This window comes from Fundulus heteroclitus, chromosome 21 (assembly GCF_011125445.2).
Source record: "Fundulus heteroclitus isolate FHET01 chromosome 21, MU-UCD_Fhet_4.1, whole genome shotgun sequence".
In the NCBI taxonomy this organism is placed as follows: Eukaryota; Metazoa; Chordata; class Actinopteri; order Cyprinodontiformes; family Fundulidae; genus Fundulus; species Fundulus heteroclitus.
This window is the reverse complement of record NC_046381.1, coordinates 13584829-13598832: the sequence shown is the minus strand read 5'-3', so window position 1 is coordinate 13598832 and position 14004 is coordinate 13584829. Positions and strand designations below refer to the sequence as shown.

Here is a 14004-nt window from a genome sequence, read left to right as displayed (position 1 = left end):
GCCACAGCTGTAGTCAGTGAGCTCCGTCCACAAGGGACGGAAAGCCACAAATGGGTCTGCGTTAAAGAAGTTGGTTGTTCAGAGTGCCATGTCTGAGCATATACATGGAAAGTTAGGTGGAAGGAAAAAGTGCAGTTGGAATAGGCGCACCACCAACAACACAGATGCAGCCTGGGAAGTACCAAAAGTTTGTTCAGTAACCATGGTGTTACTGTGCCCGAGTGGCCAGCAAACTGGCCGGACCTGAAACCTGTAGAGAATCTGTTGTCTAGAGGAAGATGAAAAACACCACACGCAACAATGCAGATGACCTGAAAGCTGCTATCAACGCAACCTGGGCTTCCATTACACCTCCGCAGAACCACCTTGTGATCGCCTCCATGCCACGCAGCGCTGATAATTATGGGAATTACAGACAATGATTTCTGTCTTTGGAAGAAATAGGTGGCAGAGAGGGCGGTGAAAAGTCCCTAAATCTGATTGTCTGTGAGTCTTTCGTGTTGACACTATAAAGTGCCTGTGATTTAGACCTAATTGCTCTAAACCATCCTTAATTTCCATGAATATCAGGCTGTTCAGCTGAGAGAGCGCCCCTCTTTAAAAAAAAAAAAAAAAAAAAAAAAAAAAGTCCCTCGCTGGCTCAAAGGGTTTATCCAAATAGCTTCAGGAAATTTTCCACTCCATTTCCATATTACGCGCCGGAATAAGTCTTGAAGTGATTATATGAAACGTCCTAACTGGGAGGCTAGAAATAAACGGCCCACCGTGTTGCTGTGACTCTGGGTCTTTGACGGAGACGCAGGGAATATTGGCGTCAGCGATATTTAAATTAGCACGAAGAACCGAAGGGACAATTATCTCTTGGGTGCTTCTGGGTCCATGCAATAAAACGACATTGACAGCCAAATAAAACAAAGAATAAAAAAAAAAAAATTATGCTCCCCCCTTGTTTTTTTAAAGGCATTAGAGAAATGTCAAAAGATCACGTCTCCACCAGAGCTTTTCATCCCCCAGGCTCTTCGCTTCGATTCGTGAGAAAGAAAACTTGAGGTTGTCCCACAGAACCGAATTAGATTAGTTAGATTCTAGCCAAAGAGAGGCCTGTGCTTGTTGAAAATGCTCCTGACTGTTTAAACCCGTATGGAGACGGGAGCCTCGGCATCGGGATGAGGACAAGAGCCCAGGGACGGAGGCTCCACGACAACAAGGAGACTGAGGCGATGTCGCATGACTTCTTCCCTCCGGCGCTGGACAGCCAGGAAGCAATTAGAGCCTCGCTGCCTGGGCTGGAGACTCGGCTGGAGGCATTTACCACCAGGCGGTGAAGTGCTCCACCTCCTCATTCTCAGCAGCCTGGAAAGTCGTTATCGGGGGCCGAAATGTTGACAGCAGGTGGACATTTTACTGCATGCATGAGAACAGTACCAGGTTTTTTTTTTTGTATTTATGTTGAAGAAAATCAGCCTCCACACCTCAACCGGCATTTTGTATTCCAAGACCCGGTGCCTCGCTAAAGCGTCGATGCCGACATTTCCTCATGTTTCATCCACAGACGTCGGTGTGTTTATGTTGAGATTGTAGGCAAAACATCGACACAAAGTAACGCAGAGTTGTGAAGTGCTTTGTCTCTTTATAAATTCACCCTTTCTGTGAAGGCCTCAGAGGTTTGTTAGAGAACACGAGTGAACAAACAACATCAGGAAGGCCGATCAGGAGAACCTTAAAGCAGAGTAAAGTTATTAAACAATGTCTCACGTTTTGAACGGCTCAAAGAGCACTCTACCATTTATTGTGTGAAAATGAGAAGTTTATGGGACGGTTTCTAACCTACAAAGACTCCTGAAGTGACAGACAGGTCAAGGGGAGCATTGGAGAGACTCATGGTAACTTTGGCGAAGCAGCAGAAACCATCAGGTTCACAGGAAAACTAGTTATGCATTCAGTAAATCCGATCTTGATAGGAGGGTGGAAGGGGAAAAAAGCCTCTGCTGAAACACACTTAAAGAGGGCATAACATGCAAAATCCACTTTTTCAGCCCTTAAATACCTTGTGTTGTGTGCCTGGGGCCTCTGGAAGTACTGAAAAAGTTGAATGTAGTCTTCCATTGTATCGTTTGGATATAAATATGACCCTGTATGGGTCATATTTTTCAAGCCTTTTACATTTTTCTGTTCTTTGTTACGTTTTCACACCATTTTTTTCGCCATGTTTAGCTGTCACTTTGATTTTGTGGTCCAAATTTAAGGATGTGGAACCAGTCAGTAAATGTTGGGTTGTTGGGAGTATAAACCGTCACAAGTCACTCCTACAACCCCCATTATCAGAATATCATTGAAGTGCCCGGTTAGACTTTATTTTTCGTGGGAATTTACCGGCATCAGCGAGGAAAGTCCTCCTAGTTTGCGTTTGCCATGTTTCAGCCATTTTTGCCAGTGACAAAGAGGGATTTGCCCAGAGACTCCATCTGATCGAGGGTTCAGTTCCTTCTGAGTATGGAAACTGCTGATAACTCTGAAATTTCAACAGACTTTGTTTTAGATATCATAGCGCTTGCTGGTGGCTCGCTTATAATTTCTTGAGAGCACAACCTATTTTGCGTAGCCATTATGATATAAGCAGCATTGTTTTCTCTTGCTCTGGATCAGAATCTGCCTCCGAACATGTGGGGCTGAATAAAAACATCTTCCGCTGTCACCATTTTTTTTCATGATTTTGGGAAAAAACGTTTCTATTGCACTAGATAATAGTATCGTGCCCATTAAACTACAAAAAATGGCGATGGTCACTGTCCTGCAGGTCACCGTCTTGCAGGACAGTGACTCTAAATATACACCCTGAAATACAAAAGAATGGTTTAGATCAAAGCATGGCTGTGTCCATACTAGGTCTGGACCATAATTCAATAACAATATATATCGATCGATAGATGTATATCAATGATGGGGGGGGGGGGGGAAAAGTGTCAATAAAAAGTTCAATAGAATAACATTTTTCCTTCCTTTTGCATTATAGCCTATCCTGTAGGTTAATATTACAGTCGTCACATCCTCCCAACCAATCACAAACGCAGACCCAGGAACGTTCCGTCATCAAGCTCCGCCCCCTTCACAGCGTTCTTTATTAAAAAAATGGTAGATTTGGTAAAAAAAAGTTGGTTGAATAATGGGTAGAGTTTGAATTCAGGGTTTGTGTGTTCTCTATCTAAAAATAAAAATAGATATCGATCAATATGATTTTTATTTTATCGATATGCTTTTTTTCCATACCTAAAATCCAATTAAAACATGGCAAGACTTAAAAATGTGAGCTCTGCATCCCATCTGATTAAGGCTAAGCCACCTGGCAAAGAGGAATGGGCCTAAATATGAGTCTATTGGTGTGCAAAGTTTGTAGAGACACCCCAGATCGTCAGAAATGTGGAAAACCATCCATACTTTTCCTTCCACTTTACAATTATGCCACACTGCGTCAAATAAAATCCCACTAAAATATGTTTATGTTAACAGCTGTGATGTGCCAAATGTGAAATCTGTAAAGGGAATGAATAATCCTGCAAGACAATGAACAGCAAATCACTGATATCTCTGTTAGAAGAGGCTCTCCAGGTGTGTCTGTTCCCCGATGGAGAGCGTAAGGGAATGAAATTCAGCAGCATGGAAAAAGCTATCAAAATGTAGTTTCAGGGGAAAGATCATTTTATGGCCATACGGGTATTCTTAAACAGGTGTGAGGATGGAAAGGGTTATTTTCCGCCTATATATGGCCCAGGAAGCATCCAATAAAGCCTGTTTTACAGCCCTGTTAGGAACACGGTGAGCCTGGCGCTGGGATGTAATGTCTCAGGAGGTGACCTGTTGGGGCTGTAAGGTGCGCGGCTGCCAGATGAGAATGATAAATCTCCCCGACAGTTTCATACCGCCGCTGTTCCCACCTGGCCGCTAGCTGACTTATATTTCACCGTGTCATAACTATATGAGGGCACCGCTCACGCGCTGCTCGGTTTTCACCTCCTCGACTCGGGCAGAACTTCAGGATTTTGATCCAATTTGCGTGAACGCTTTTTAAATCAATACAGTGCCACAGAGAGAGATTTATTTATTTATTTATTTTTAAACCCTTCGGCAAGGGCTTTCCTTTAAACCAACATGGTGCATTGTGTCAGCGCCTCCTCCTTCATCCTCCTCTTCCTCTTTTGTGAATGTTAATGAAGCCATGCACTCTGCAGCGTTTCTCTCCGAGCATTACGATCTGCTGCAGTGAACCGTAGGCTCCAGTGGACCAAGCCTGGATTGATTCCTCTTCATAAATTATGTTTTTTATCTATTTTAATAAAGGGTATTAAAGCAGAAATAACACATCAAAACAACAGTTTGTGTCTGAAACACTCCCTTTTTGTTCATTGTATGTTACACAAGCTAAAAAGAAGCAGATCACCGTTGTAGAAAGGAGGCTCGTGAAATAAAGATGTCAGTAAAAAAAACACACAAAAAGACGTAAATAAAGAAGGAAATTTGTGACTTCACAGCATGGCTATAGAGCCTCTGAGCAATATGTGGTGTTGTACGTGTGAGAGCCAGATTGTTGGTCCCACCTGGTCCTGGTCACTAATGCCTCATCAGTCTGACATTAAAAATCCCCAAGCAGCTCATCTAAATATATTTTTAACTTTTCATTTTTAGCAAATCAACTAAACCTGGTGCTAGCTAGGCCTGACTTGGTTTCTGCTTGATTGTTGTCAATAACATTAAGGAACCTGGAACAAGTATGGTAGCACGTTATTAAACTTGTATGTGGGGAAATTATTAGTTGTTCTTTTACAGCTTTTTTATTTTTTTTAAAGCTCATTAAAGTTGTGTATTTAGCTTGGCTTGAAAGAGGCGTTGCCGTGTTTAAAAACTTGCTTTTGTCACACTTAAGTATTTTAGATGATCAAACTATTGTTAATGTCAGAACACGATAACCAGAATAAATGGAATATAGTTTTATTTATAAAGGAATCAAACAAAAAAACCCAACTCTAAACCAGTCTGGTTCTATGTAAATAAAATAAAATTAAAACCCCATTCCCCTTGTTAAATCAAGTGTTAACTATGATGAACTAATTTTTGGGGGTCAGTTTCGTTCGCCACAGCCAGGGCTAATTACTGCCAGATCATAAATGCAGAAATCGCTCAAACCGAACGTCTCTGACAGCAGGAAGTAGGCAGGAAGATCTCAAAACGTTACACATCATGCCTGTACTAAAGAAATTCAAGAACAGATGAGGTTATAGGCGTCTATCACTCAAAAATTGCCTGATAGGAGAGTCGAGACAAGCCGATGATGCTCAAAAAATGCCACAATGACTGAAATAAAACAATCCTGCAAAGAGCTGGGAGACAAAATTTCTCTACCTGGATGGAAAAGCCATGAGCAATTAATAGATTTAGGTGAAAAATACATTTTTACATTAGGCGCAGTGTTGGTTTGGTTTCAATTTTCTCTTTTAATGATTTGAGTTCCTGTTTGAGAACTGCTTGTTTTATTTACTCCGGTTATTTTTGTCCAACATTAAAACTTGTTTAGTGATCGGAAAAATTGCGGTGTGACAAAAGGCAAAAAGCAAGGGGGGCGCATACTTCTTTCACGGGGCCGGACATCTTAAAGCGTTGCTGCTTTGCTTCAAGCTACCCTGACACCAGCTGTGTCTGCCTCCTTTCATGACTTTCACATAATCCTTCGTTTATGTTCGTATTTGCACTGATCCGCTGCCATTTTACTCTTCATTCAACCTTCGGGGCTGTTTTAGCTTCAGATAATTTTACGTCTTGGATGTCCATGATGCTTTCACTTACCATAAAGCAATTTAAGGTGATGCTAATAGTACAGCTTCAGCAACATTTTCTATATCATCCCTGGGTCATTCAATGACACTGCACTCAAATTATACCACTTTACATATGTTTTCGTTGAACTATGGGTATTAAAATGTAAATTAGTGAGCATAAATCCGCTTTGCGAGTCAATATGCCTCTTCAAGGTAACCCTAACCCAGGGTTCCCACTACATATAATTGATCACAGCCGCACCCCCATGGCGAAGTAAAAGCTACCACACCTTCAGAATAAAGTTTTTTTTTTTTTTTAAAGATATGGTAAAACAATGTAAAGCATGAGATATATTTACTCTGTATTATACATAGCCTATATTTGCGCACTTATACAAGCCATAATCCTAGTTTGACATTAATTGAAATGTCATGAAACGGTAACATATACTTTATTTTGAAAAACTAACATGGAATGCTCCTTCCTGTCTGGCTGCTGCACTGCATTGTGTTGGGAAGGGAAGAAAAACTGGAGGACAGTCCTGCGTTGTCCATTTAGTGTCTTTACTGTTACATTTAGTGACTTTTCAGACCCCTCTAGCGTCTTCCTTTCAAAAAGGACTAGCAACCCGGCTTTTAGTGACTTTTATTGTTTTAATGGCGGCTTTACCGAAAGCACTAGCCAAGTCTGGAGTCAAGCCAAGTCTGTATTGAGGCAACAGTGAGAGGTGCACAGGCATGGATTAAACATCAAGGCTAAGATGAAGTAGAAAAGAATAAATTACTGTAGGCCTCTGTTATTTGGCTTTTCATAAAAGAAAGTTAAACAGTTTCCTGTCCTTTTGGGTCGAATGCTGTCTATTTTGTCTAGAAAATGTGTTTGGCCTATTCCCAGCAACAAACACGAGAGCTTTCTTTGAAACGCCTCGTTGTATGAAGCCCAGTTTATTCAATGGGTGGGCCCAAATCTGTTTATGAGCAAAACGCCTCTGGATGATTGTGGCCCTACTTACTGATGTTAGAAAGGTACCTGAAAACAACATGGCTAATAAACAAAAAATACTTTGTGTTATACGTAATATCTTCAATTTAAGAAGATATGAATTTGTTATTTCAAATCCCACCCTATAAAAACACAAGGGTCTTGTCTGCTTCATCTTATTTTGCTGAATGGTCAAGTAAGGGTCAATTAACCCAACGTCCACAAATGGCCCCCAGGGTGCACTTTGGACACGCATAGGCTAAATCACACACAGAAAAATAAATCTGCATATATAAATGTAAAATGTATGTGTCATTATTAAAAAGCAAATCATAGGAGATGCAATCAAATGTTTCTGGGGCAGTACTTTAAATTACAGCTATCATCAATAGGTTGATTGAAATGGGCAGAACCAAGAATTATGCAACATAATATTTACCAGTTCATCCTAATCTATTGTAATCCATCTATAGATTACTTTAGATTAATCTATAGTTTCACTTTGAAAAATTAACCAAATCTGTTCTAATGAAGGGGTTCTTACTTTTTAAAGCTCCATCTTCTAAATAAATGTCGTGTTGGTAGATTTAATTACCAGAGCAAATAAATTATCGATGGAGAATTTGCTTCATTAATGCATTAATTTAGGATTTAGTGGCCAATTTCCAGTTTTTGTAAAGCTTTGACCTGTTAAGATGGATTGTAGTTGTTTCTCTTTAAGAACTATAATATAAAAAATGTGAATGTACATGAAAAAGTGATTTTTCATGTACAAAACGAGGCCATTTATCTAAGAGTTTCGTACCGGCTACGGTACACATTAGTGCTGGGCACTATGGTTCTTATAAGTGAACTGAATCACTATGATCAGTTCATTATAATGATTCGTTCACCGAATCATTAAGTTCCTATTACTACATTTTCATTTCCTTACATTATATTAGGCAGTCATCATGGCTTAGTGTGCTATTCATAGAGCTGTAACAGCATTATCTGTTCCTTCACGATCAAAATGGGGAATAAGCATGGCTTTAGTGACACTAAATTAGCTATTTTAGTTTTTTGGCTCTCTCCTTATTTTGAAGTTTCTAGCAACCAGAAGTCAGCTCAGATCGAAAAAAGGGGGAAAAAAACACGTCTCAAAATAAAACTTTTGGATTAAAACAAACAAACAAACAAACAAACCACTGTTTCTGCCTTCTTCATTCATGCTGTGAACAAAGCAGCACAGTTCTTCACCGCAAGAGAGGGGATCCATCTGCAGGCACTGCAGTCACGGAGCAGCTCTGCTGCCATATTTCAAATCCACTCAGGTCCACACCGCAAGTTTTGGGAAAAATACATTGCAGAAAATACTACTGGAAAATCAAATATTCAATTAAGAGCAAGAAATGCCAACATGCAGATTTGAATCTCTGTGTGGCCTACATTAAGAATATAGAAAAGAAAACAAACAAGTAAACAAAAGATATCATGATACACACATATATAATCTGTCTAGTCTTCCCTGCTGTTACTCGTTCCTCTCCTGTCTTTGTCTGCAGTTTCATTGCTCTCTGTTAAGATGAAGGGGACTGGGGCGACAGGCGTGTGTGTGTGCAAGCTTGTTTTCATATGGCTTAACTTGTGATTGTTAGCTTGGAGAGACAGATATCATTCCCTGTGGCATGACACCATATCCCCTGCAAGAGGAAACAGTAGAAAGAATCACTTCTGGGCAGTCAGCGTTCAGATTCACGAGCGCGACGGATCGCAGAAAGTCCAGGACCGGCCGAGACGTGCGCTGACCTCCTCCTCAACTGTACGGAGAAAATGTACGAACCAGTTAATGAAGCCGTTCGGTTCAGTTCGTTCACTCAAATGAGTCGTTCCTCTTGAACGAATCGTTTAAGAACTGCGCAACACTTCTGCACATCAGTTCGTACGTGCCTTTAAATACTGATGGTTGAAAGTAAAGTTGTTCTTTCTAGTGAACCCACTGCATGCTTCAACGTTTTGAAAAGCCACGTTTGAGTTTTCCTCCTTCGGTAACAAATTCCACACCGAAGCGTGTCGATTTACATTCAGAAAGTCTTCTAGCCGTCTCCGTCGCTACTTTTCACTGAACCCAAATTTTCCTCAAGCTTCAGTTTCAGTTTTACATTTCTTTCTCTGTTGTTTTCACATTTCTTCTAAGCGTTTTACACCAAACACTCCTTTTAAACCTTTTAGGATTGTTCCTCTTGAATCCTTTTTTTTTGAAGCGTCGTCCTGAATGACCCGATGTGACGCGCTCCAGTTGTTGCCCGTTACCGAGGGCCAAGTGGGAGCATCCAGAGGGTGCAAAAAGCTGGGAGATGATGCCACCTGGTATCACCCAGTTGCAAGGTGACAGACTGACACTGCAAATATTTCGAGCTCAGATGTCTGTTGCACGCCTCTTATCTGTGGTTTTATTGGCCACTTGCCATGGATGTCTTTTTTCCCCTCATCCAATCCTCCCTTCTTCTGAGTCATCATCATCGTGACAGCGGCGTAATTAAACCTGTCTAGACAGAAATTCTCATCAAAGTTGCACCACACGTAGGACACAATCAGTTTTTAAGTTGGAGCAGATTCGTGACAATAAACCGGTTGCAGAAAGCAGCGGTGTAGGCAGGCTGCCACCCTGCTTCATGCACAGTGTGGCAGCCTGCCTCTTTTTTTTCCTAACATGGGAATCCCCGTCTTTGGCTGCAGGCAACAAGCTAATGCATCACATGTGCCGCTTTTTGCGCCCCCGGTGTTCGCCACGCCCTGCTCGGGTCGCTCGGAGATGTCTTTGCTGTGCGCTGATTTATTGAAGCCCTTCTCAGGGAAAGCAGCCTCTCCACTCCAAGTAGACGGCAGCTTATAAACCGAGCTCTCTGTAAACACTTAGACCTCTTCAGTGGAGAACACCTTAAGTAAGTAAATCAGCTCGCTTAAACGAGGGCAACCACTCTTCTAGTTTAATATCGGTCCTCTGTTATGTTTTTCCTAAATGTTTATTTCAATAATGTGTGCTGGAATGATCCTACAAGCACAGATTGATACATTTTTTTTCAGCAGAAGCTTTAATTGTTTTGACTCCAGTGCCCCCTTCTGGTGAAAACATGAAATTACGCTGTGCTTCAGATCTGTTTGGAGGGCTTCACTTTACTTTAAGCGTCTGTCCTGAACCGACGCACATAAACCAGATCAGCCGGATGTTGCTGCTCCGCGTGTCTCTGCTCTGCCTTTTTTTTTTTTTTTTTTTGCTTCGTCCTCCGTCTCTATCTCCTCAAAAGTCTGTTGCTATGACGACGCTGTCTGGTCGGCGAGATGGCGGCAGACAGGCAGCCAGACAGCTGCTCCTGCTGGTCCCTCTTACCGCCAACAGGGGAGGCAGAGCAGGGAGGAACGTGCATGCGAAATATAGTTTTTAGGAAACAAAGGAAGCATGAGGGCTAGAGCAGCGCCTCCGTTTCGAGACCAGGAAAAAAAAATGCATCAGTCGTTTGTGATGTTGACCAATTGTCTTTTTCAGCTGCTGTGTGTGAGACCTGTGACTAAATGAGATATTGTTTACTTTCTGCAGAGATCTCAAAGCTGGAAACATTCTCCTTGGAGATGATGGTTCTGTGCAAATAGCAGGTATTTCTCCAACACATTTTTTTTTTCCTCCCCCCATATCTAACTCTACGTCTGACACATTGATTGTAAGGAAAGAGTTTTCCTCTACGCTGGTGTTTAAATATTTATGCCCGTAGAAAAATGGCTTATCCTGGCAATGCTAATATTTCCTGCCTGTTTTAAATCCTCCGTTTATTTATTTACTTTTTTGTGTATTTTTGCCTCCTATCTCCTTGACCTTCAGACTTTGGCGTCAGTGCCTTTCTAGCCACAGGTGGTGACATGACCCGAAACAAAGTGCGCAAGACGTTTGTGGGAACGCCGTGCTGGATGGCCCCGGAGGTCATGGAGCAGGTCAGTCCTGTCTAGACTGCAAACGGGTAGCAAGCAACCGCTTTATTAGCAGGAACTGAAGCATTAAGTAAGCTTTTAATCACCTGAACACAATCTTTACAGTTGTGATATTTATTAGTGTAAAGCTGGTTATTTGTAAATTGTCTGAGTTGAAAATATTAACCATTTCAGCGCACCGACACCGACGGTGTGAAAACAAAAAGTTAAAATGAATGAAATGCAAATCTCATAAACTTTTATTTTTATTTGCAAAGAACACAGTAAACACGCCCAATGTTTAGAAACTGCCATTTAAGAAAAGTTAATTTTGAATGTAATCGAAGCAACGCTGCGACAGGGCCACGGTTCCCATTGTGAGAAATCCAGTTTTTCTACCAACAACGGTCTAAAAACTGGGCACTGAGGAAACTTTGAGGGTTTTGGCAGATAATGTTGTTCCATTCTTCTCTGATGGAGAATTCTGGCTCCTCAACAGTCCCGGGTCTTAATCACTTTTTAATTTTACGTTGTTCCGAATATTCATCAGTTGACGAGAGGCTTGGACTTCAGACAGACCCTACCGCTACCCTGTTTGCATTTTAGCATCGTCCTTCTGGAATATGCACGGCCTTCCATTGGAAGAGGTGTGTGGATGGGAGCATCTGTTGTCCTAAAACTCATATATACTGAAAAAGTGTAGGCTGCCCATGCCTTAGGTACGAATGCACCTCGTGCCTTCATAGATGCAGGATCGTGAACTCTGCTCTTCTAGCGGGTGGGATGGCCCTCTCCTCTTTAGCAAGCAGAACGTGCCCTCTGTCGTTTTCAGACGATGTCAAATTTTGTTCTGTCCGATCAAAAATGTCCTCGAGAAGACAGTGTTGGCATTTTTTGGACTTTCTCCACTTTTGGTCTCATCTTCCTTCCTGCATGTCAGAACGGCATCTTTCATTTATTGATGGCTCGGTGAAAAGTGTTGAGAAACACTGTTTTGTAGAGGTGCAACAGAAGCAATAAGCTTTTTATGCTGCGCTGCATGAGAGGCCAAAGATCGCCGTTAAACATGGACCTTTGGGCCGGTCCTTTTCCCAGTTTTCTTCTGTTTCTTGAGATCTAGAGTTGACGTAATAAACTGCAGGTGACGGGATATTTAAAGTCATCCCTGATGATCTGTTTGAGGATCTTTACACTGAAAGTGTTCCTTTATAAATGCACATTTGCTGCTGGTTAAGATGCTTTTTGAGACCAAGTCACCTTACTAACCTGCTGCCATCAACATATTTAGTAGCAAAATGCTGCACCGGCTATTTCCTGTTCACATCACTGACTTTTCTAGTTCCTGTCCAAACTTTTTGAGACATTTATGCCATCAAATCCTTTATTTAAGCCAGTAAACCATTTTTCTTTTAGGCAAGGCAAGGCAAATTTATTTATATAGCACAATTCAGTACAAGGACAATGCAAAGTGCTTTTTTTTAACATTTGTTGTGTTAAATATGTTCCATTTTCAATAAAATAATGGTTTATTGGGTTTGCAAATAACTTGGGTCTGTATTTGAAATGCTTGCATGTTTTTTTTTTTTTTGTGTGTTTTTTATTCGGCTATTGTTTTACTGAGTACTTTATTTGCCTTCTCAGGTGAGGGGTTATGATTTCAAAGCCGATATCTGGAGTTTTGGGATCACAGCTATTGAGCTCGCCACTGGAGCCGCACCTTATCATAAATACCCACCAATGAAGGTAGGAACACCGTCTGGAAGTCTGTCATTTAGAAACTAAAGACCAAAAGATCGGTGAGTAAACACGTTTGTGGCGTTTTCAGGTCTTGATGCTGACGCTGCAGAATGACCCGCCGTGTCTGGAGACCGGTGTGACGGATAAGGAGATGGTGAAGAAATATGGCAAATCTTTCAGGAAGATGATCTCCTTGTGTCTACAGAAGGAACCAGAGAAAAGGTGCGCGGCTTCCTGATGTGAAGTTTGAGGCAACACGTGTTTCTATAGAGCAGCTTCCAGTCCAAACCCATCTTTCTTATTGCAGTGCTCTATTAAGCTGCTTTATAAAACAGAGAATTGTTCTTTATTAAAAACGATTTATTCCTGTACATGAGAAGGAAAGTAGCTTTTAATTGTGCTCCGCCAGCGAGTCCTTTCATTACTCTGGAAGGTTTTATTAATCATAACTTGTTGTTGTACAGTGCTGTCAGTAGTTCTTATCCTAGCATATAATGTGTTTTTCAGGCCGACATCATCAGAGTTATTGAAGCATAAATTCTTCACGAAAGCAAAAGTAAGTGCTTAATCTTTGTTTGCATTGTGCCAGTTCACATCAAATGTCTTAGCGAGACACTTTACTAGGTCCAGAACCCATCGAGTAACAGAAAATGTGTTTGGCAGAAGTCCAGTTTGGTCTGGCAGGACGTTTTTTGAGCTGATCAACAGCATGGCCGCTGGTATGAAGCAATCTAAGGAAGCCCAGCCGATTGCATCGAGTTGTTGACATTGCAGCAATCCATCTTTCTGAGCAAGCATGCGGGGACAGTGGAGAGGAATGACTCCCTTGTAGGCTTGGCAGCAGCCGCCTGCTGTGAGCGGCTGGGGTCAGAACACACAGGAAAACTAAATAAAAGAATAAATTAAACTTTTTATGACAGAGAAAAACTCCATAAATGGATCCGTTCCGGAAAGAGACTCCGCTCCACACAAAAGCACTGGGCCCAGCGAGTCCTCAATGGAAAGTAAAACCTTTAACTCAAGGTTAATGGCAGAAACTGGGAGCTGGTTCTGCAGGACAGCAGTGGGAGTCTTATTTATAAGATAAATGAAGCTAAAACTGGATCAACTGAAGCTTCAGGACCTTTACAGACAGTCCAGTCTAGAAACAACCAATGCAGTAACAAGTTTTGCTGCTGCAACTCAAGATGGGATGCCAGCAAAAAGTTCCAGATCCATGATTTTATTTTTTTATGGTCACATTTCTTCTTTTGGGATTATTTAAGATAAATAAAAAAAAGAGATGCCTGCTGTCTTTAAAACTTAATTCTCCATAACAGAGGAGAAGTTCAGTCAAATAGTTGAATCATCTCGGGGAGATGTGTCGGATTTCAAGTCTCGTCCACGGATTGCCAGGTTGTCTCTGGTTGCTTTTATTGCTGCGATGCAGAGCAACAGCTGCCTGGTGTCGACCAGCGTTGTCTGATCATTAATGCTGACTCAGCAAGTTGCACAGTGGTCCAAACCCAACCAGGGGGTTTCGCCAGATGTCATTTT

At 41.6% G+C, this 14004-nt stretch overlaps 1 protein-coding gene across 2 annotated transcripts in view; it reads left to right on the top strand.

The window, feature by feature from the left end:
* Positions 1–14004, top strand: part of oxsr1b (oxidative stress responsive kinase 1b) — a 67020-nt gene that overhangs the window by 37193 nt on the left and 15823 nt on the right. For both annotated transcript variants that reach the window (XM_036125046.1, XM_012880182.3), the window contains exons 5-9: positions 10367–10422; positions 10646–10755; positions 12373–12474; positions 12557–12690; positions 12976–13024. In XM_036125046.1, the coding sequence (XP_035980939.1) occupies positions 10367–10422; positions 10646–10755; positions 12373–12474; positions 12557–12690; positions 12976–13024 (451 nt within the window). The remainder of the gene's footprint in view (positions 1–10366; positions 10423–10645; positions 10756–12372; positions 12475–12556; positions 12691–12975; positions 13025–14004) is intronic.